The 21,811-nt window shown below is 37.8% G+C and overlaps 1 protein-coding gene across 1 annotated transcript in view; it reads right to left on the bottom strand.

Moving 5' to 3' along the window:
• Positions 1-10,875: 10,875 nt before the first annotated feature.
• MRPS9 (mitochondrial ribosomal protein S9) overlaps positions 10,876-21,811 on the bottom strand; it is a 33,770-nt gene continuing 22,834 nt past the window's right edge. Inside the window, exons 6-11 of the mRNA XM_031506188.2 lie at positions 20,577-20,659; positions 17,794-17,869; positions 14,968-15,136; positions 13,445-13,553; positions 12,462-12,631; positions 10,876-11,084 (exon numbers count right to left, since the gene is read on the bottom strand). Of these exons, the coding sequence (XP_031362048.2) occupies positions 10,993-11,084; positions 12,462-12,631; positions 13,445-13,553; positions 14,968-15,136; positions 17,794-17,869; positions 20,577-20,659 (699 nt within the window). The 3' untranslated portion in view covers positions 10,876-10,992. The remainder of the gene's footprint in view (positions 11,085-12,461; positions 12,632-13,444; positions 13,554-14,967; positions 15,137-17,793; positions 17,870-20,576; positions 20,660-21,811) is intronic.

The raw sequence follows: 21,811 nt of genomic DNA, 5'->3' as shown, positions 1-21,811 counted from the left end.
CCTATATGTAACTACAGAATTGTCATTTTTAATGACTAATTCCTATAGAGAAGCAAACAAGGCATCACGTGGATGTCTCATATAACTGTAACAAAGTTTTTCCAGATTTGGGGAGGGGGAAAAGGGGGAGAGGAGAGGGAAGGAAGAGAGAAACTGCATGTGAACATTTTTGTTTGGGGGGATTGAAGGCATTTAAGGGACCTTTACAAAAAATCACATATAAGAGACCTCTCGTTCATCTTGCAAATAGTACAAGAGCTTGCAGGAAATGATAATTATCCCTTACTACCACTTGCTGGTACACTATAAAATATTCTTTTAAAATATCTAATGCGTTGAGGTGTGTCAAGTAGCTTTTTCACCACATGATGTGTGATAAACAGGATATCTCTCGTAATCAGAAATCTAAAGCACGCGGGATGTAAAGTTTAAAAGAGCAGTGTTTTTCCTTAAATGAATGTAATCAATGTGCTTATTAGTTTGCTGCGGCAGAAGGAGGGAGTGGGTGGGTGTTTCAGAGTTGGCACATGTCTATTTGGCAACAGTGAATAGCCTGAGTGTTTATAGAGAGAGCTCTGTGGAATCCCTAGATTCTGCAGATTTTCTTACCAATTTTGTCTCAGATAATTAAGGATTTTAAATAATAAAAGAAAAAGTTAAAGAGGAAGTATGAGCTCCAGCTGGATCAAATAAAAAATAATAAAAAAGAAAGAAGGGTGTTTAAATTCTCAATATTGCCTTAAAACTAAAAATCAGCACTAAGGCACAATTTGGCTCTTAAAACTATGGAAAACTGGCACCTGCTTCCTCAACAGATCTCCTCCCTGGGTGTATCCAGAGATATATCTTCTTAAACTAGTGATTTTAAAAAGCTTCTACAGCTGTTGGACCTGCAAGACATAACCCATAAATGGGACAGGACTGAGGGAGAGATGCCCTGGTCCATACCTGGCTGAACCTCAGCACTTCACTGACACTGCAAGTAACAACCCCAATGTCTCAAAATCCTACCCTCTCCTGCAAGTAACGCTAAAATGTTACAGCAACCCTAAAATGAAAAAACATACATAAGTTTGCAGAAATGCAGTCAAGTTGCTCTCTGGTCATGCCTGGGAATAGCTGGGGCAGACCTCCAGCCGGACAAAGCTTCTCTTCCCTGCCTGCCGAGCAGGAAGCTGAGGCTCAGGCATGGCATCACCTGTGGGAGGATAGTTCTTGGGGAAACAAACTGGCCACAGTGCTAGTGCCACTCTCATGCACACGAGACCCAGCTCAGGCACCAGTGCTGACATCAAAGAGGAGGGGAAGACACAGAGAAAGGATCTAATTCAGTTTTGAGGAATGACACACCACACCCCAAGCAGTGGTCACTCATGGTGTCTCCAGCGTTCCTAATGGCAGCAGAAGCAAAACGTCTGACCTGGCCTCCTGCCCCATCTTTCCTCCTTTCTGTAGCTCAGCCTCTCATCCCAGAAACACAATTCTCTTTCATTTACAGTTTCAAAAAGCCATATGCCAGTTTTGATCACCAGCTAAAAGCTGTGTAGCCATTTAAAGTTGACTAAGTTCTAAAAGCCAGTTGAATGGAGAACTCCCCTCGGGGCTCTTGTGGCAGACTTGGAGCAGGTGAGGAGGTTGTGCTGCTCTTCTCTGAGAGCAGCACCTCTGGTGTCATCAGACACAAGGACTTAGATCAGGACACAGCATGAGGGCTAGAGCAGAAGCTGCAGGCTGCCTGAGAGCAGCCGTGAGGATGGACAGACAGGGCCAGGGTGACTGACATTAGCATGCTCATACCTGGATTCTCTTCTGAAAACTTGGCCACTGTAATGAGTAAACAGATCTCTCACCATTGCCTCTGTTCAAGTATTAACAGACCCCTGCAGGTCATGATCAGGCATTAAGCAATTTTTCCACAGTCACATACAAGCTCTGGAAAGGAGCAGGAGCTGAACTATGTGCTCACCCAGCATCGTAACAGCTACCCAACTGCAACTTTATTCTGAATTGTTCCAGTCCTTATAGCTAAGTCGTAACCACAGCACAGTTATCAAACTACCACGAGGAATTATTTATTTATTTAAATCAGAAAGAATTACGTATCTTCCCTAGGTCTAATAGATGTAAGTGTGCAATACCTGGATGCAAATGTGTGTTCATGTATACCTGCATACAATACATGATCAAACATTACTTTATTATTAGGTATTAACATCTGGTTGACCACAATCTGTTTTCTGCTTCTACTCTGACTAAAAGAGATTGATACTCTTGGGCAATTTATTCTTTTGACACTTATATTAAATTAAAAGCTAAGTCATACCAGCAACTCAAAACAGGGAAAAACCTGTATATTGTAAAGATGTTATACCTCATTTTGTCCAGTCACTGGCTAAACAAATTGATGCTATTCAATAAAACAAAATATATTTCTCAAAATGCATACCTACTAAGTGTAATTTGCCCTTTTTTATTTTTAAAATTTAATGTTTAAAAGTTACACTGAGCGACTAAACCATTTAACAACAAGGCTATGTGTAATCTTAATTCACATATCACAGGTCTGTGCCAGATCCCCACAAGGGAGGCTCCTGCTATCATGAAGGCAGCTCATTCTCAAACATTGGCACCCTCCTCCTTCCCCCAGAAAAGAAAGATCATGTGTTTTTACACTCTCTCCGAGAGCCATGCTCATGCACTGGTATCAGACCCAATATCCAATGCCAGCTTAAAGTAATTTTTGCTTTAAAGGCATTGCACTGAGGCCTCCCTGCCTTAGAGGCATCCTCCCACCCAAGGAAACACTCTCAGGGACCCAGCAGGCAACCCCAAAAGGCAAGCAAGGCTTGCAGCTCTCTCAAGGTGTTCAGTGCTCCATGCCGCTCAAAAGCTCCTGAAGCTTTGCTAGCTCTCACAGCCTCACCAGACTTTTCTGATCAACAGCTGCAGAGTATGGAGGAGCTTCTTGGCTCAAGATATTTCTATCTGGTGTATGCAGAGAGAGGAGGGACAAACCTTCACTTCATTCACTCTCCAGTGAACTGGAAAATTTGAAGGAGTGTAGCCCATAAACCACACTGTGCCACAGGTATTGACAGGAGTTCAGTAGAGGGATCTTAAACCCTTAAAAATACAAGGACCTGATGTAAAGGCTTCCACTGACTTCAGATCAGGTCCTGAGAGTAGCACACAGTGGGATATTATCCTTAGGCAAGTCCACAACAACACTGATCTGCAAGAGTCAGGTTGAGGAAAGAGGTGTTGCTCATCCTGAGCTGTGGGGTACATCCAAAGCCCCATCCCACATTCTTTCTGAGCACACACAGCATTTGGATGGAACATTTTAAACTGTATCCTTCAAAGCACTTTCCCAACTATTCAGCTTGGGCAGTGACCATTTTCTCATGAGATTTTGATTGCCTCTACCATTTCCATGACCATCTATTATAAATAATGGCCATGCACAGAAGTGTGTAGGTGAAGCACATTAATTTTGATACTGCTCTGTGATGGGAGCATGTGAAGCTGCTTCTTTGGAAAGGTCCCTCCTCCCCTCCTATTTTGATTTTTCTGCTTCTATACTTGATGACTAGCAATAAAAATGTGTAAACAAAGATCCAAGGGAAATGAAACTACATCTGCAGAACATTCAGAGCCAAAATACACAAGGTGGATAATTTGCATGCTGTATGTAAAAAGTAGTTATGCAGCTTTCTTCCTACTCTTTACATCTCCATAAAACATAATAATAGATTTCTAATTATACATCCAAATAATAGGCAAGCTGCAAGATGCTGGGAGAAAATTAGAAAGGGGGAAAGAAACTAACCAAAGGTACAGATGTAACGAGGGTAGTGACATTTCTATAAAGACGCTTTAATGGTTGTTAAGTAGTCATTTTGAAACTGAACATTTTTAAGTGTCCTAATAGTTTTCATTTTCAAACAATTTGCTCTGCAGTTAAGTGATGTCAGACTACAAGCTGCAATCTACTACAATGACCAAAGAAGAGCTGTTTTCACACCCATCACAATATATAATTGATTCCTAAATTGGCTTTCTACAAAAGAAACCAATCAGATTTTTGCCAAATTTAGGCAGTGGGTGAAGTCTTGACTTTTGATGTTAAACATCTGACAAACTTTATGCTAACATAACATGCTACATTAAACAGTAAGTTCCTTAACATAAAAATAAGCTCACAGTGTCCCCTTTTTATTGGCAAATAAAATCAGCTGCATTGCTGTACAGAAGGGGTACATCCTCTGCCCATGCACAACATGAGAGTTCCAGCCAGCAGTTCCTCCCTCCCACAGTGAAACACTTTCCTGACTTTGTCCCGCCAGCCTGAGAGCAGCCCAGGTGCCAGGTGGAGCAGATCTGGAACCCCATCCATCATGAATAAAGGGTGACATCCTAAATAGTTGAAGCACTAGACACCATCAGTGCATCAGTCAGTACCACAGCTTCCATACTGACCAGCTATTCACCTCCTGAGATGGCTCTTTTCCTAGGGCTTTCCCAGACTTCAGCAGCTGGCAGGGTTGGCCTGGTGCTCTTGGAAGTTCAGTTGCCCCTGACTCCCTGCAGCTGCTCTCAGCTGATCTGTCTCCTGCCCAGTTTTTGTTTCATATTTTGGAATATCTTCATGGGGCAGTTGTTCTGCATGTTCCTGGTCTGAGGCACGAGTCTTCCAGAGGGTGAAGTGTATGTTTTGCACAATCAGCCCATTAGTATCAGCTTGATCAGCACACCTGGTGCAACCAGCTATCCCTGATGAATTAAGGCAGAGATCACACAGAAATCCGGCTGTTAGAGAAACAAAGAAGCAAATGTTTTACTAATGAAATTTTTCAGAGATCGTTTTTCTTTCTCATTTGGCCTTAGTCAAATAAAATCATTAAGGGATCTTCACAACTTGAGTACAGATGAGTCTTTCAGCTTTGGAAGCATGACTTAGAGAAGAAAATAATCTGCCCGCTTGCTCAACCTCTGAAATTATACAGAGTTCAGAGGTAATACAGGGGGAGGAATTAAATAGGTCTCAAAGTGACTTTCTCACAGGGAAGGAAACTCTTTGAGGGAAGCTGAATATTAAACCTGTGTCAGCTCTCCTAGCAGAAGCAATAGCTACCAGAGGTATCTCAGATGAAAGAGGAGATATCCCTGTAGCCTTGGCTCAAAAAAATCCAAGAGATGCCAGCATGCATGTCAAGGTTTCACTAAGAACATGCTTTTAATTCCTAACAATTTAACTGCAGCTGAGCTAGGAGAAAAGCAAATTCCTCACTACCTTGCAGGTGATGTAATCCGTGGGCAAACTTTTATTAAGTAACAGCTTCTAGAGCTCTACTACACGAGCAGGGGCAGCCCTTGCTTCATTGCTGGGGTCCCTCCCCAACAGAATACTCAGCCTCAGTGAGATCTTTGTGAGCCTCACTTCCCTCTCACAGCAAACCCAGACAGCAAACACACCAACAGCATGCCTGAACTGCAACACAGCCTGCAGCAGCTGCCTGGGGCTTTCCTCAGCTGCCCCAAATTTACCACTGAGATGGGAGTGTACAGCTCAGGTTGAGCATGACAGGTGACACGTAGCAGAAAGGTGTAAGATCCTGACAGCCCAGCTGCCCTATGGCTTTATTTGTGAGCTGAGCAAGGAGGATATTGTGCAACCACGTGCTTGCATTCTCCTTTTGCAACGAAGTTGAAGGAAGCAGATGTTTTGTCTCACACAGCCCTGTCAGTATTCATGTCACAGCCTCTCGTTCATTGCTGTTCCTGCCTAAGAGCACTACGTGAGGCTTTTGCTGGCTCCCCTCACACTTGCAGCAATGGGCATGCCATGTTCACACCAAGCATGAAAAGAGTTCTGTAAGACAGAGATACAGGGTCCTTTACAAAGCAATGATCCCTTCTTTCTCTGTTACGCAGTCTGCAACAATATTCCTACCATTTTATTGCTGAAAATGGATAATCTTCACTCATTCTTTATTTGTAAAGTATTTTCCTGTAAAACCTCAGTTGAGGTTAAATGAATACAAGTTTAAACCAACAAAAACATATTGCTGATATCTCCACCAATACAAAAGCATTACAGCTGCCATTGCCCATATGCAATCTAATACTCAAGGAATTAGGTAAATTTGGCCAAAGTGCCATCAATCCAAATCTGCAGGGCTACTCTGGGACTTGAAATAAGGGCTGTACCTAGAGATGTTGTAATTTTTTGTAATCAATTCTGCCTTGGTACTGTTAGTGCAATCAATTTTTTCTTAGCATTATGTCAGTTACTACAGTTACTGAGGTAAAGTATTACCAGGCCAGCAGGAAAGTGTCAGGACTGGCTCTGGGCCTCAGAGGCAAATCAGCACTTTCAGAAAGACTGAACCATCTTGTACCTCCTGCTAATTATCTCTCAGTCTGAAATTACTTCTGTGATGTACTAGTCTGCTCAGGACATTTGACAAGCACACACTACTCTGCTTGCATCGTTTATTATATCAGTATCATCAGCATCTGAGTGTGCCATTTATTGAAATGATGAAGAAATAGTCAGGACACACCTTGAATGCCTCAAAGATTTAGTGTGTGGAAATACACTGTGCTGTGAGTGGAGCACTCAAGGTTTTCTTCCTTCCTTCAAACCGAGCAAGTCCCCAGCAGAGCAGCAGAGTATCCATCACAGCTGATGGGGCTGGTAAGTAGGAGAGAAATGGCAGGTGGACTGGAATTGCCCACCAGAAAGACTTCAACATTTGGGTATTTAATACTGAGAACTAACAGTGGAGGTGATTTCTGACACAGTGTCTGAGGGCAGATACTAAGCACCATGAAATCTAAACCCATTACTGCCCATTTATTTGCTTGTTTTGTTCTGCTCCCACACTGTTTATGTGGGCAGGTACACGGGCAGTGATTTATGTTTACTTGTTTGTCTGGACATTTAGTAAGATACCACTGTATGTTAGCACAGCATTAAAAAATGCTTTCAATTCCAGCCCAAGAAATTTTATCCATATAAAATATCAGAGAACACTCAGAAAATTAATTCAAATATTTACAAGAATTTTAAGAAACTGTACAGATAAAACAGTTTCAATAACAAATCTCCCTCTCCTTACCCAGAACTGATTTCTGGCACTTTATTTAAAAAATTGTATTTATTTTGTTATGTACATGTTTGGTATGAGATTTCTAAGGGTAGATTTAGGTTGGACATAAGGCAGAAACTCTTTACAATGAGGGTGGTAAGACATTGGAACAGATTTGCTCCATAAAGCTATGGCAGCCCATCCCTGGAAGTGTTCAAGGATGGGTTAGATGGGGCTTTGAGCCATTTGGTCATGTGGAAGGTGTCCCTGCCAATGGCAGGGAAAGTGGAATTAGATAATTTTTGAAAGTCCCATCAACCAGAACCATTCCATGATTTTTGATGACTGGCACAATGCTACAGTACCATTTCTAAACTTCAAAGAACAGCTGGCATTTCTTAGCATAATGCACTATTAATTTGAAGGTATTACTAACATATTGAAAACAGATTTTTATTATTTCTCACTAAAACCCTTTCCCTTGTCATGAGAAACGGAAGTCCTGGAAAGACAATGCGATGATGCCCTTTTGGAAGCCAATGCACTTATTCTGACATTAAGCTGCGGCTACCGCAGCAGCGCCCATGAGGATTCCTCCTTCCCTCCTCCCAGGCATCCTCATCCCGCGGCGGGCTCCGCATTCTGTGCGGACTGCGCCACCTGGTGGCAGCGCGGCGGCACTGCCCGCCCCGGGGACGCGCAGCGCTCCCCGCAGACCGAGGAGCGGCACAAGCGCCAGGACGCGGCGGCACAGGCATCTTCCACTTGTCTCGCAGAAAATTCTGCTATCTTACAGCAAAAACATCCGTTTGGTGGAGACTAGCTAAACAAAAAATAGCCTGGATGAACCACAACATACATTGCCCAAAAAGCATGGAGGGCTTATTTCTTTTTGTCCACATTAAGAAAATATTTTAATGTTCAGCGTATAAGCACCTGTTACAGGACAGTAAATTATGAAATCCTGCTGGCGAGATAGGTCGGTCCACATTGCAAATGTTCAAAACTGAGACCTAAGAAGCCTGGCTTGAACACAGATGCCACGTGTTCAGGGCGCTTCTCTCAATAACTTTGGAATTGCAATGGAGTAAGAGGAGCAGGATGTTAAAACAGATTATTCACTGATGAATTGATTCTACTGCTGTGCTTCCGTCACAAGCAACAATTAACAACCCTGATAAATTTGGGTCTCCCACATGATACTTGTTCTGATGTCTGCAAAAATGAGTGAAAAAAAGGTAGTTTCACCTTTTCATGAGCTTTAACACTACAGATCATAGTAATCTTTCTTATTAAAACTATTTCACTTCCTAACTCCTAAATGTTGACACGTATTACAGATAATTGAGAGGAACTTCAGTAAAATGAAAAATGAAAAGAAAAAAAACTGTACAATCCTTGGTTGTTTTTTTTCTCTCTTTTAAAAATGATTTTTGCCTCACTTTCAGATTTAGTTGAAAACCTGAGCTGGTAGCTATTAAGCAAGTGGCCTGGCTACATCACACTAACCAGTATTCCTAGTGATTTCCCTAAAAAGTTGTGGTAAATTCTGAAACTTAATCTCATTTTCTTTGCTCAGTTAAAACATTAAAGGCCATGGCCATACTTTTTTGAGAGGTAAAGCACTAATAATTCCTTTAAAACATGATAAAAGAATTCGCATGTTTTAAATGCTGATAGGCTGCCGCACTTGTAGCTTCTTGCCTAGCAATGAGGCAAGTAATGTGGCCAAACTGATCAATTCTCATTTGAGAAGATGATACAAATTCTATTTAATCTTCTTCAGAATCTTCTTCAGCTAGCACCTTCAAGACCATGTGATTATGTTAATTTCATTATGTGACCACAGCAAAAGAATCCTTAGGTACCTGTCTCAGCACGGATGAATGTTTTTACTACAAATCACAACTTCTACTGATGTATGACATAGAGTTATTTTGCTATACACAAGCAATTCAGATTTAAATTAAAAGAAATGCTAGTTAAGCCTTTCTGTATTTGCTTTAGTGTAGAATCTCATGTAAACCCCATTTGCTTTTCAAAAGGACAGGTGAATGCCTCAGCTGTTGAATTCAGTTAAACCAGTCACAGAATCTTCTGCATTGGAAGAGACCTCTAAATTCAGAGTCTGACCATTTACCCAGCAGTGCCAAGTCCACCACTAAACCATGTCCACAAACACCACATCCCCATGTCTCATAAATACCTTCAGAGATGGAGATGCCACCACTTCCCTGGACAGCCTGATCCAGTGCTAGACAATCCTTTAGGTGATGAAAGTTGTCCTAATATCCCATCTAAACCTGCCCTGGCACAACTTTAGGCAGTTTCCTCTCATTCTATCACTTGCTACTTTGGAAAAGAGGCCAACACCCAACTTACTATAACGTCCATTTGGGTAATTTTAGCCTCATGTATTCTGATTAAGATGAACTACCTTAGCAATGAGGAATTTTGTCCAAGTTTACAGAGTATTCTCATGGAACAGAAGTTAAAAAGAAGCACAGGCTTTGGGAAGAGGAATCACAAACATGTCTGTCAAGAATGCATACCCAATTTCTGACCTCTTCTGTTTTGCTCAGCTGATGAGGTCTATTTGTTGCTTGGGAAAATAATGACCTGTACACATCACTCATAGTTGCTTATCACCTGCAGTGACCTACTGGCACCTTTTGTGACCTCTGAGGTGTGGATTTTGACCTAGAGCAAGTTAAGAAGCAGAGCAGGTACCCTACTGCTTAAAAAAAAAATCTGGCTGGAAGAAAGAATTCAAAGTACTGAAGTGTTCTATATTAAAAGAAAACTGGCAAGTGCCCTGTTGTTCAAACTACTGAGTTGTATTTTTCTGCTTTTCCTGGTGAGATAAACTTTATCTTCTTTTTTGCTGTGACCCACTTCCTACAGGACAGATGAAGGATATGCTCTTCCTTGAAAGAATTTGACCTCTGTCCCAGGAAGGAAGTTGGCAATAAACCAAAACCTAAAGCTTTTGGGTGAGTGCTGTAACCACTAATCTATTTTGGAAGGCTACAGTTATAGACAGGAGGTGGGCAGCACTGTCATCACCTCCTGCTTCTGAATTTAAAACAGAAAAGTTATGACTGTATTTGGCAAAGAGTCCAATGCTATCTTTGTGCATTAGCCATATTCGGAACATGCCTCCTTGAACAGGCCCCTTGAGATGTAAGGGGTGGAGAAGAGTGTTCCCAAAGACAGCTTCAGCTTAATCCCTCCAGCTCTATCTGCATTTGGAGGAAGAACATAAAAACTGACTCCTCCAGAGGATGATTCAGAGAACCTAAATTTAGGTACTTGTTCTGAATCACTCCCTACTTAACCTGGGGAAGCATCTTGGAGACAACTGATTCCACAGGCAAAGGTTATCCTCTGTGACAGTTCCTCTCTCAGCATCCCCTCAATTGTCAGTACTATCCTCACTGACTTCTCAACTCCACCACAGTTTAGGTAGGAAGTTGTTGCTTATCCTCAGATACCTGCGAGGCACAAAGGGAGGCACATTGAAGATGTCCAAATACCTGGTTAGGAGCTGCCTAATTTCAGAATTTAAATTGCCAAATCATTAAGCAAATAGACTGATTTTTAGAAGTTATAATCCACCAACAGTTTCATAAATTGTTATTGACTTCACTGGAGTTAAGATGCAAAGTTGACACTTGGTGACTATTTTAGATTTAGCATTCCATCAAATTGCACCATGATTTTCCTCAATTTTAAATAAATTTAGAGTTGTTTGTTGCTTTTTAAACAGAAGACATAATAATTATAAAGGGGAAAAAGGTCTTTTATTACTAAATACATTCATACAACACTTTTAAATCATAAATCAGGATGTTTTGAAATTGTGGTAGCATTTTGTCACTCTTTAAATACTCGAGACTTATCGCTTTTTCCAGGTGAATTTCCGTCTGGGTCCCTCTTGACCAGGCTTTTTTCGTTCCTTCACACGTGGGTCAACTGTTAGTAATCCAGCTAAAAAACACAGAAAAGCACCCATTTATTTACTGCTACTATTTAATATTACAGGTATGCTATGTGTGAGCATGACTTCCACTAACAGTATGATCTGCGTGATTTAGAGGGCTAACAAAATACTGAAATGAGTATCATCAGATCCTCTAACATTTTAACTTCTTTAGTAACTGAACTTCATTCATACTTTCCTTTATACACCACTAAAATAACCACCCAATGTTTCTTATCTACCCATATTGATTAGGGCCTGAAAGCAGTGGTCTCTAAACTTTTTTGATCATGCAGTCCTAACAGTATTTTTGAGCATGTACCCCCCAATATATGTATTTATTCACTTTTGAATTATATACAGCACATTCTTACTGAATCCCGATGGATCAGATGCTCATTCCCCATTCTGAAGACCACTGTTATGTGGCATATTTATATCTAAGTACAAATACATTTATATATATATTTTAAAGTGTATTTGGTAATGTCCCAAACATGTTCACAATTACCTGATCTCAGTAAAGATACCAAACTCATTATAATTATTTACAAGGGTTTTCCTAGCAAGTTATATTGCCAGTGTTGAAAAGGTACAGTCAAAGAAACTTGTTGCAAAGTATGAACACAGGTTTTGCTTCATGGCTGGCAAGAGAGTGAAAAAAATCACAGCTGTTCTGCCACTCATACAGGCAGGTATTCTTGCTACTAGTCCAGAAAGAGCATAGTTAAAAGCTCACCATTCATAATTCTACTTTTGCTGAAACAGCACAGATATCTCATCACTGAGAAGCATCAAATCCTGCAGTTATCTAAATAAATTCTATCTTATCCTAGGTAACTTGTAAACACTAAATGGTGCAAAAGAGGAAAGAAGCTCCCTCGGTTTGACTAGTTGCATGCAGTATGTTGCAAATTACTCTTTCTTCAAAGCCAACATTGCTCTTTACTCTCTCTTCAAAGCCAACCCTCCAGCGTTTATGTTGGAGAACAACATTTTTTAAAACATGAACAAGATGCGATCAATGAAATAAACCAAAACTCAGTCTCGGTATCTTACAGCTCACTAATGTTTGATGCAGATTTATTTAGTAGTGAACACACATTCATGTTTTGTGATTCTATGTTGAGGCAATATAAGCTGGTTAAAAGACCTAAAAGAGGTCATGAATGGATGGAAAAATGCTTGAGAATCATCCAATATGTACACAAAGGATGCTAGGAAACAAGTGAAAACAGTCTATAAATCAATGCACATCCCTTTCATACAATACATAAGGTTTCACTGGGATTACTTACTCAAATCTGATCATTAATGATCCTTGTATTAATTCTGTTAATTACCAGAAACACATTATGAAACATGGAAATAATTTCAATTCCTACCTTGCCTCATGAATTCCACCTCCTTTTCTGTCACAAAACTCCTTAAGGCTTTTGCAGAGGCTAAACGTATTGCACCAGCCTGTGCAGATCTTCCTCCACCAGAGACTGTGCAAACCATATCATGTTTTCCAATTCTGCCAAGAAACTGGAAAGGGAACAATAACTGTTCCCTAGGGAAAAAAAAAAAAAAAGAAAAATTTGAAAATTCATGTGCATAAAGTTCTATGCTATACAAATTTCTTATCATTGTCTATACAAAAATATAGTTAACTTTTGGGCAGAGGCCTAGAAAAGCATTCATATCTCATTCAAATCAATAGGAAATTAGCAGCTAGGAACATATTCCAACTGCCAGTGGTATGTACACTCAGTTTTACAACTACTTTTATTCCACTACTCTAAGGAAGCCAAGATCCATCAGCTCTGGATATTGAAACTGAGAACCTTTCCCTTTAATGTTGAGCTTAAAAATCACAATATAAAATCACATTAAGAATAGAAACTTTATGTCAGCCTAATGAGAAGTCTTCTCTATATCAGACTGTGCGCATCCTCCAAAATCTGAAGTTTTACATCAAAAGCCTCACCTTGTTTGCTTCCACAATGTTACTGCATACTGCATGCATACTGCATACACATGCATGCAATTTGCAAATCTCTTGTGAAACATTTAAAGATAATGTTTATTATTTATTTTTAGAAAAATTTCAAGCCCTAAGGGGACTAAAATTTGAACTATTAAAACAGTCTGTACTCTTAGTTTTTGCATCCCTTCAGAAAAGGTGAGGCAAGGAACATCAAGGTTTGCATATCAGTAAACTCCTGAAAAATAGGAAGAAATGTAAGACACATTTTTATGAAATAGATAGTTATACAGAGACAAGAACATAGAATCAACATAGCATCAACACATAACTGTATGGCAATACTTTTGCTGGAATAATTTAATTACAGTAAAATACAGCATTTCATAGTGCTCTCACCTGTCCTGCAGCACTGGGAAGTAATGTAAAATGTCTACTCCATTCACTGTAATTTTTCCAGTCCCATTGTCATAAACTACTGCAGTAGCTCTGGCAGTTTTTCTTTTACCTTAAAGGAATTAAATCAAATCTTTTTTGAGGCTTCAATATTCCTCAGAACTTCAAGTGCCCAAGTAGTTAAACAAATCTCATCACATTCATACAGTGCCAGCTGTTTGGTTTTACAGGCCGAGGTACGAAAAAAAAATGCAAAGAAAGAACAACTATCTTTCAATATATTTCAAGCAATGTCTGTTAAGTGGGGGAGAAGTGTGTGTTGGGAAACCAATCTCCTTCAGCTCAAAGGAAGCAATCATTCTGATAAAGGAATTATGAAACAAGTAAGACATTCTTTTTCATTTTGGAGGTGATGGGGCACAAAGAAGACTAGTTTTGAACTTATTAAACCTTGTGGCTTTTCTTAAATCACATAGATTGCATGCTCATCAAACTACTCATTACTACTACATGCTCATCCTCATAATTTACTACTGTTCTGAAGATACTACTGAAAACCAGTGCAAATTAAATAATGGTTTACTGCTCTCACATCTTTGTTGTCATGTAATCTTGAAGACAACCCAGGCAAAGCAGCTCTCTAGCCATTCTGCCCCTCAAATTCTGTGACCTTTGTTCTTATTATCATCTGCTGCTTGCTGCATAATACCCATCATCTCTATGATTCCTCTTAAATGTACAGCATAAAGTGTGTGCACACATGGTTTGTCCAGAAAATCATCAGCCTTTTCTATACATGTTGTTGTCGTCACATTTTTTTCTATGTAATCACTCATATCCTATATCCTGTATTGCTTTCCAACTGTGTGTCTCTCCAATGAAAGCGTAACAGCCTGTGTTTAGAAGGTACAGAGACTCTCATGGCTTTTGTCTAACATCCCCTTAATCTCAGTATGAATTATCAACATTCCATTATCCATCTGTCCCATATTTAGAAATTTCCTCTTCACATTTTCCTATGTGTTTGTAAATATCCAAATGCCTTGCTATTTATTCCTTGCATCTTCAAAGCTCCCCTTTGCTGGATTACCTACAAAAGTCATGATAAAGGTTACTCACTAGTCTAAGCATGACATTTTTATACTAAGCAACAACAACTGTTACATCAATGGAACTATTAATATAATTGTTTGTGCAGTCCTCCACTCTGTATGTTCATCAGTTAGCTCTGCCCAAAAATCATTTTGTATCCTACAACCTGTAACCCAATGGGGTCCTCTCTACAGAGTTATCACTGTATAGAAATACATATAAAAACCAGATTATAGACATTTGGGCCAAAAACTTGTACTTTCTGACCAGTCCTTGGCATTCCATAACATCACTAACAGCTATACATGCAGTATACATATATATGAGCATATAAAATGAACTAGTGACACTTTCAGCAGTGTTTTACATACTATAAGAAAGCAGTGTGAAGAGGAAAAAGTCTACATTGTTACAAATCAACTTGAAATGATTACCTTCTCCAGTGCTGAAGGCCACTCCTCGCTCATCATGCTGCAAGGGCTCAATAATCACCTTCTGCAACTGCACAGGAACTTCTTTGGAAAACTTCTGTATATACTCCTCCTCAATGTCAGCACATGGCAATGCTACCAATTTTTGTAAGAGTTTAATAAATCTTGAATACTGTAAGACAACAAGACTTAATTAAAGTATGTAAGTGTAATTGCATTTGTGAAAACTTTCTATTTTTATTTAATGGATCTTTCCTACTTCTTTTATTGATGATTTCTGACAAGATGACACTTTTGCACCTACATGCTGATTTAAGAACAGCATGCAGTTGCATCATTTCTGTGTGACTAAAGACATCTAGTTCTTTCTTCAGAAAACAGTGAAACTTTACTCCAAAGTATAACCAACTCCTTTTTAATAAATGAATGAATATTAGAATGAAGTTCATCTCATTGAAAAAAAAAAAAAACACATTGGGGGATGCCTTAATTCTTCTACTGTTTTATTAAAATAGGAACAGATTTTCACCTACTTTTTAATAAGTCAGGATATTCATTGATTTGGAAATAATTTTATTTCACTGAACTGAATCTCATAAATTATTATATTTCATAACATATACAAAAAATGCCTATCTTTGGCTGTTCAAGTTGAGTTACTTTAATGTTTATGATTTCCTTTAAAACTGAACAATCAAGGTATTTAAAAATTCAAGAGATACTTGACTTAAAGGGCAACCTCTTGAAATAAATTATCCTTTGCTACTGTGTGGTTCTCCTTCCCCCTTATACCTCCCTCCAAAGTTCTTCAACATGTGATTATACACCAGTGTGTTAACCCATTTGTGCAAAAAGTGGGGATGTCCTGTTACCAAGTGTTACTGGCAGGAGCTCCAGACACCTGTCACCAGATATAAAGGTATTATACCATCAAAAATTGATTTTTCATATAGATATCTTAGCTTGATTTTTGAAGGTTTTTTTACTTACAAGCAGCTATTGTACTCTTTTATTTTTATAAAATTATTATATATTATTATACTCTCTTACCAGTCTTCTCTAGCACCAAATTACTACTTTTCTTGTAACTTAATAATAATCCCTGGAATTTTGACATCACTTGGAAACTACTTTTTCCTAAAATATGACACAGATTTGTGATAAAGCCTTTGATGAGCAGAAATATGCAAATAAAAACATAGAAATTATAGATACTATAGAAGTAGAACTTGCACTCTCCAAGTTTTCACTTGGAGAGTGCAAAAGAAAAATCAATAGCTCTGATTTTGTTTAATAATGTAAACATCAGTGGCAAAAGGTAAGAATTTGAGCAGGAAAGACTGGAAGCTTATACTGAGACATTTCAAATATATTTAAACAATGTATTTCACCACAGACTCAGGCTTTGTGGTCTTACATTGGAGAGGCCAGTATATAGAAGAGTTTAGTGTAGGTTTTGGTGTTTTTTAAGTTTATTGCAATGTACATTTATAGATGTAAAGTGGAGTAATGTACAGAATGTACTAAACCAAGCAGTGAAGAACACCAAGCTGTTTGGTTATACAAGACCTGGCACTTGGAGAGGAAAAATAGCCATTCCAAATGCAATAGCTACTGAAAATACTGAAGTCTTCATGGCTTCTACTGCAAGTAAAGTAGAGTAAGTCTCCTGGGTATTATCAGGATGGAGAATTTACAACAACTACTTCTAACTTATGCTTATGGACCACAATCTGCTCGAGACTTTTTTACATCCCCCACACACAAGGAAGCCATCACATGCCACTGCTCCAGATGACAACTGAGCAAAGGGCATGTTTGCTGCTGTTATGCTATTTTTGCAAAGCTGTTGTTCACAGGATGGACAAGATTGAGGAACACTGCTTCTAGGTGAGAAAACTTGGAATGTTCAAATAGAGTTACATTCTCTGGTACTGTCATATTCAAGCTTCCATAAACTGGCCACATAGACTAAACCTGCTGTTACAAAATCCAGTACTTTTCAGAGGAGTGTAGGAAAAAGCTCTGAGTGAGAAAAAAGTGTATGACTATTAGGATGTATAGTCTTATCCCCAGAGATAAATGTAAAGGACAACTCCAAACCTACAGAGTGATACAGTTTTCAGACACTGAGGAAACTGAAAAATTCTCCTCTCTTGCACCATACTCATACCAAGGAGAATGTAACAGGAGATATCTGTATCAAACCACAGATCTGTACAGCTTTGTGTCTTGTTTCTGTTATTTGATTTTTTAGTCAATCACTAAGAAGAAGGACTCCTTATTTCTAGTAAGCCCTCTGTGATTTTTGTATCATTACAATGTCATCCTTAACATTAAATAACTTAACTCTGTGCAAGTTTACTATTGTACAAATCCATTGTATTTCCCCATGTTGAATATTTATCCCTTCTCTGCAATTAGTAACAGCAGTTCTAGCCCTATTTTTCAACTGTAGCTACAATCAATGACTACTTATTTCTATAATAAATTCTTATAACCAATTCCTGACCACATAATTCAGTAACAAGGAATGAGTGCCCTAGGTCTCACAATGTTGCCAGGAGAAAAACTAAATTATGTTAATAACAATGGACAGTTCTTAAGAGTTCTGTATTGTGCTAGATAAAAAATATCAACACAAGTCACCTCAAAACAACATAAATGTGACAGTGCTGTGAACTGTCTTTGCAGACTTAATCAGAAGACAGAAAACTCTTTTGAAGAGCACCTCCTTCGAGGTGCTCTTGTCCAGTATCCAAAAACATACCCAGAGTCCATATTTTTAAGATACAAACCTCCTTGAGACTGGGAAGATTAATTACTTACATCATCATCTGACACTTTTTCTAACAACATTTCTTCCAATTCAATCTTAGTCAGCCATCTGCTGCCAGCCAGGTTTCTGTTTAAAATATCATATATATTCTTCCTTTAATTAACCATGCAATTAGAGTTACATCACAAAAGACCATACATACAGTCAGTCTTCATTCAGAAATACATTTTCCATTACAAATGAATGCAGTTCACATTCCTATAGAAAACATGAGAAAGCCTATGTTGATTTAAAAAGATATGCCTTTTGAAAGGTATGGTAACTTCATGTATTGAATTAACCATATGAGCATTATGAGTATCAGCTATGCATTATTTATATTACTGAAGTCAGAGATTGAAATAGAATAATACTGTAATAGAAAGTGATCTTCCCCACAACTTACAACTTACTTTTAAAAGCCTACTGCCAGAAAAATTTGGTATATTAGCAGCACATAGCAAAATCAAAGGCAGAGTGTTAATATCAAATTCTTTTGCCACTGTTCTTTTCTAATCAATATAAAGAACAGCACTAGCAGTAAGCATACTCAAAGTACTAATGTAGCAGTGACACCCTGTGTTCTATCTACTGGCTAATCTTGAGCTGCTCAGCAGAGTGACTGCACTGGTGATAGCAAAAGCAGAGATTTCTAAGAGAACAGCCTCATACAGAGATGCTAAGGCAAAGAAAACCCAATGTTTGAAGTAAATATATATGATATGAAGTGACCAACAAACAGCAATAAAAATAAAACATTATAAAGTAAATTTAAGGCAAACATGTAACTAGCTTCTTAAATGCTCAGGTTTTTTAGAAACATGCTCCTTTCAGCAGCATGAAGGAAGCTGTGATTCAGTAAAACACTCCTTCTGAAGGTGTTTTTAAGGAGTACTACTTCTCAAGCATGCATATTAATGTTTTTCTGAGTCAGGACATGAGAAAGGATTTAGAGACAATGCAGATTTTAATTTTAAAAAGCTTCCAATCCTGACAGACTCAAGTATATACTTGCATTTATGTATTGTTACTTGCTACTTCCATTGAAGCTGGAAAAAAATTCTTGCATCTGAAAAGCTAAAAACTTGAAGTAGTTCAGATCAGGTCCTAACCCTACAGTTAGTATTACAGAATGTATTCACAATAGATTATTTTCTGGGGAAAAAATCCCAGCAAACTCCATGCCTCTCAAACCAAAAAACAACCCTTCCCACCAACCCTCTACCTATACTTAGGAGATAAATTATCCTATCCAGACTAATCTCAGAGGAAGTACCATATCCAGAGTGAGAAGTATCAAAAATTCTTTAAATTCTCCGAGTGTTACAAACCTAACAGGGAAAAAACCTTTCATCTCTGGCTAGCTTTAGGTTGTTTTTCACATCAGTAAATCCACTGGCTGAGCTCTGTAAGGAGTCAGGCTATTTCTCAGCAGGATGCAGCAAGAAACTAAACTCATTTGTTCTCTTGTCTGCTCAGAACCTAACACAAATCTATAATGCAACATTCTGTGGGTCACAGAATGCTATTTATATCATGAAGAAACACAAACTTCTGTTATTTAAGAAATTGAAATAATCTCAGCAAATTAATCCATTCTCTTCATAACATAAAAAACAAATGGCTGAAATGAAGAAGTGACAAACCAACACGATGTGCTCCTGGAGTAATGCATACATTTGGCTAGAAAAAGCACAGCAAGAACAAAGATAAAAACAACTTGGGACTGCAAAAAAAGTAACTATACCAAAAAGCAGTAAATGCCTAAACCAAAACTTCCTAGCTGCAGCCATTGCTTTTTAACACTTGCTTAACTCATTTTCTAATATAAAATCCTTGCAAGAAATATCAAAAAAATCAAGACTACAGTCAAACAGCACTTAAAAGCATATCCTGACTGGGCACACTTAGAAACCAACAATTGTAGATTTCCCATAGCTTCTGGATGACATGGAGCTTTTCTGTCCAGTGGCTAACTAGATGAAGAGCTTGACCAGAGAAGTTAAACAGAAAAAAAGAGACCCTAAATTCAATTACTAATAGTGGCGATAATCAAAGAAATCCAGCCAAATGAGCTTTTGTAAAATTACTAAGTTTTGATGATTTCTGTTCAAAGCCATTAGAAGAAAAATAGTGAAATTAAGTATTTTGAGGATCTTAAATTTAAATATTGGTAAGTTAAAATATTCAAGAACTGCAATTAAAGATTTTTAAAGAGCTCAACCTTAGATCTTGAGATTTTAAAAGCAGGAACAATGTAGTTGGTACTTTAAAATCCCTTGTTTTTTTATAAAAAGTTTACCTCTTTTTTTCAAAATGTTTTAATAAAAGACATAATTAGAAAATTCATACAGAATACATGTTTTATATATGTATTAATTAATATATATGAATATACATATGTTTCATACAAGAAGAGAAAACATTCATATATATGAATATACATATGTTCCATACAGAAATGGAATTCTGGATATTTTTTGTTTATTTTCATATCACACTTCAGAACTTTTATAAAGCAAAGAATATTGAAAAGAGCAGAGAGAGTTTAAAGAGTATGAGAAATAGAAATGTCACTTCTAACAATGAGAAGTGAGTGCTCCACACATATCTGGTAAAACTTTTCAAGATGAAATTACCATACACATATTACACAAGGAATAGAGCAAAAGCCGGAAAATCTGTTTGTGAAATAGAAGGCAGGTAGCATGGGGAACTACCAGAAATGCCAAAACAGAATATGAGAGCACATCAAGAAAACTACTACCAATATTCCTTCTAATTGGAAGCTTACCGTTTTTCCTTTTGTAGAGGAAGGTCTTGAGCTATCAGTTGGTCTTGATGTTTCTGAACACTCAGCAGCTTTTCATATGTTTCCTTAAATGTATATGGAAGAAGTATTTAAATAGATTTTTTCATTTAATATTTAAATTTTGCTACTGAAAATGCATGTTTAAATGGTTTTACTCTTCAAACATAAAATACAGAGGTCAGAAAACAAGCAGAGCTCTGACAAAAAAAAAATCATGTGCAGTTCAAAATTACTGATTTTGAATTCTGCAGCAGTGTTTTTTGCCTTCTTACATATGCTTGTTAAAAAAAAATCTCAACTGTATACAGAAAGACAACAACATCATACATTTGTATAATGAATGCAACTCCAAAACACACTGCACAATAATTTCATCACTACATTCACATATTGTTTGACTTCCTCAAAATACTGACAAGGTTTAAGAGATATTTAATTTCATTTAGTTAGGATTTTTGTATATGTAGAAGTGTCAGATTTACTGGTGGTCTGTATCAGTCACAATTTCTTACCCTGACATGTCTACATGGACAGAAGTTTGCACATTTACCATAGTAAGAATTTCTGTTCTTTCCACTGTGTGCAGATGGGACTTACTCTGGATTTACAGTATTTTAAAATAGTTTTCTCAAAATTCTTAGCTATGTTATTATTTTCAAACAATGGTGTGACAGTGATTTAGTACTTCAAGAAAAAAAAAGGGGGGAAAACACTAAAAAAATCAGAATAAAAATATTACAGAAGAAACACATTTTAAATAAAGTATTTTTAGGGTTTTTTTCAGATCAGAAACTTATAAATACTACTTGTTCTAAAATATAACCCCTAATACTCTTAATTACAACAGTGATCCAAATGCAAAGGTAAATAGGAGTATTTGGAGAAATAATTATAAATTATATTGAAACAACAGGAGAGTTGTACTACAACTAAGTACTTCTATGTCAAATAATTTACTTTCATTTAGGAGTGAAATAGAAAGCTTATAGTCACTTTTCTATACCATACTAGTATGAGTTTCAGCAAATACTACAGAGAAACAACAGTGTAAGAATTTGTGGGGACAAGAAACAACGGTTTGAGCATTTTTATTTGTATTACTTACAAAGAAACAGTAAAGGAAGAAACATGAGACAGCTCTGTGCTGTCAGATATTAACTAATGAAATACTTGTTCTTAACATAAAACTGGGATTTATAACAGGATGCAGTAAAATA

Source organism: Lonchura striata, chromosome 2 (genome assembly GCF_046129695.1).
Source record: "Lonchura striata isolate bLonStr1 chromosome 2, bLonStr1.mat, whole genome shotgun sequence".
NCBI classification, from domain to species: domain Eukaryota; kingdom Metazoa; phylum Chordata; class Aves; order Passeriformes; family Estrildidae; genus Lonchura; species Lonchura striata.
This window is presented reverse-complemented; position numbering and strand designations above follow the sequence as displayed.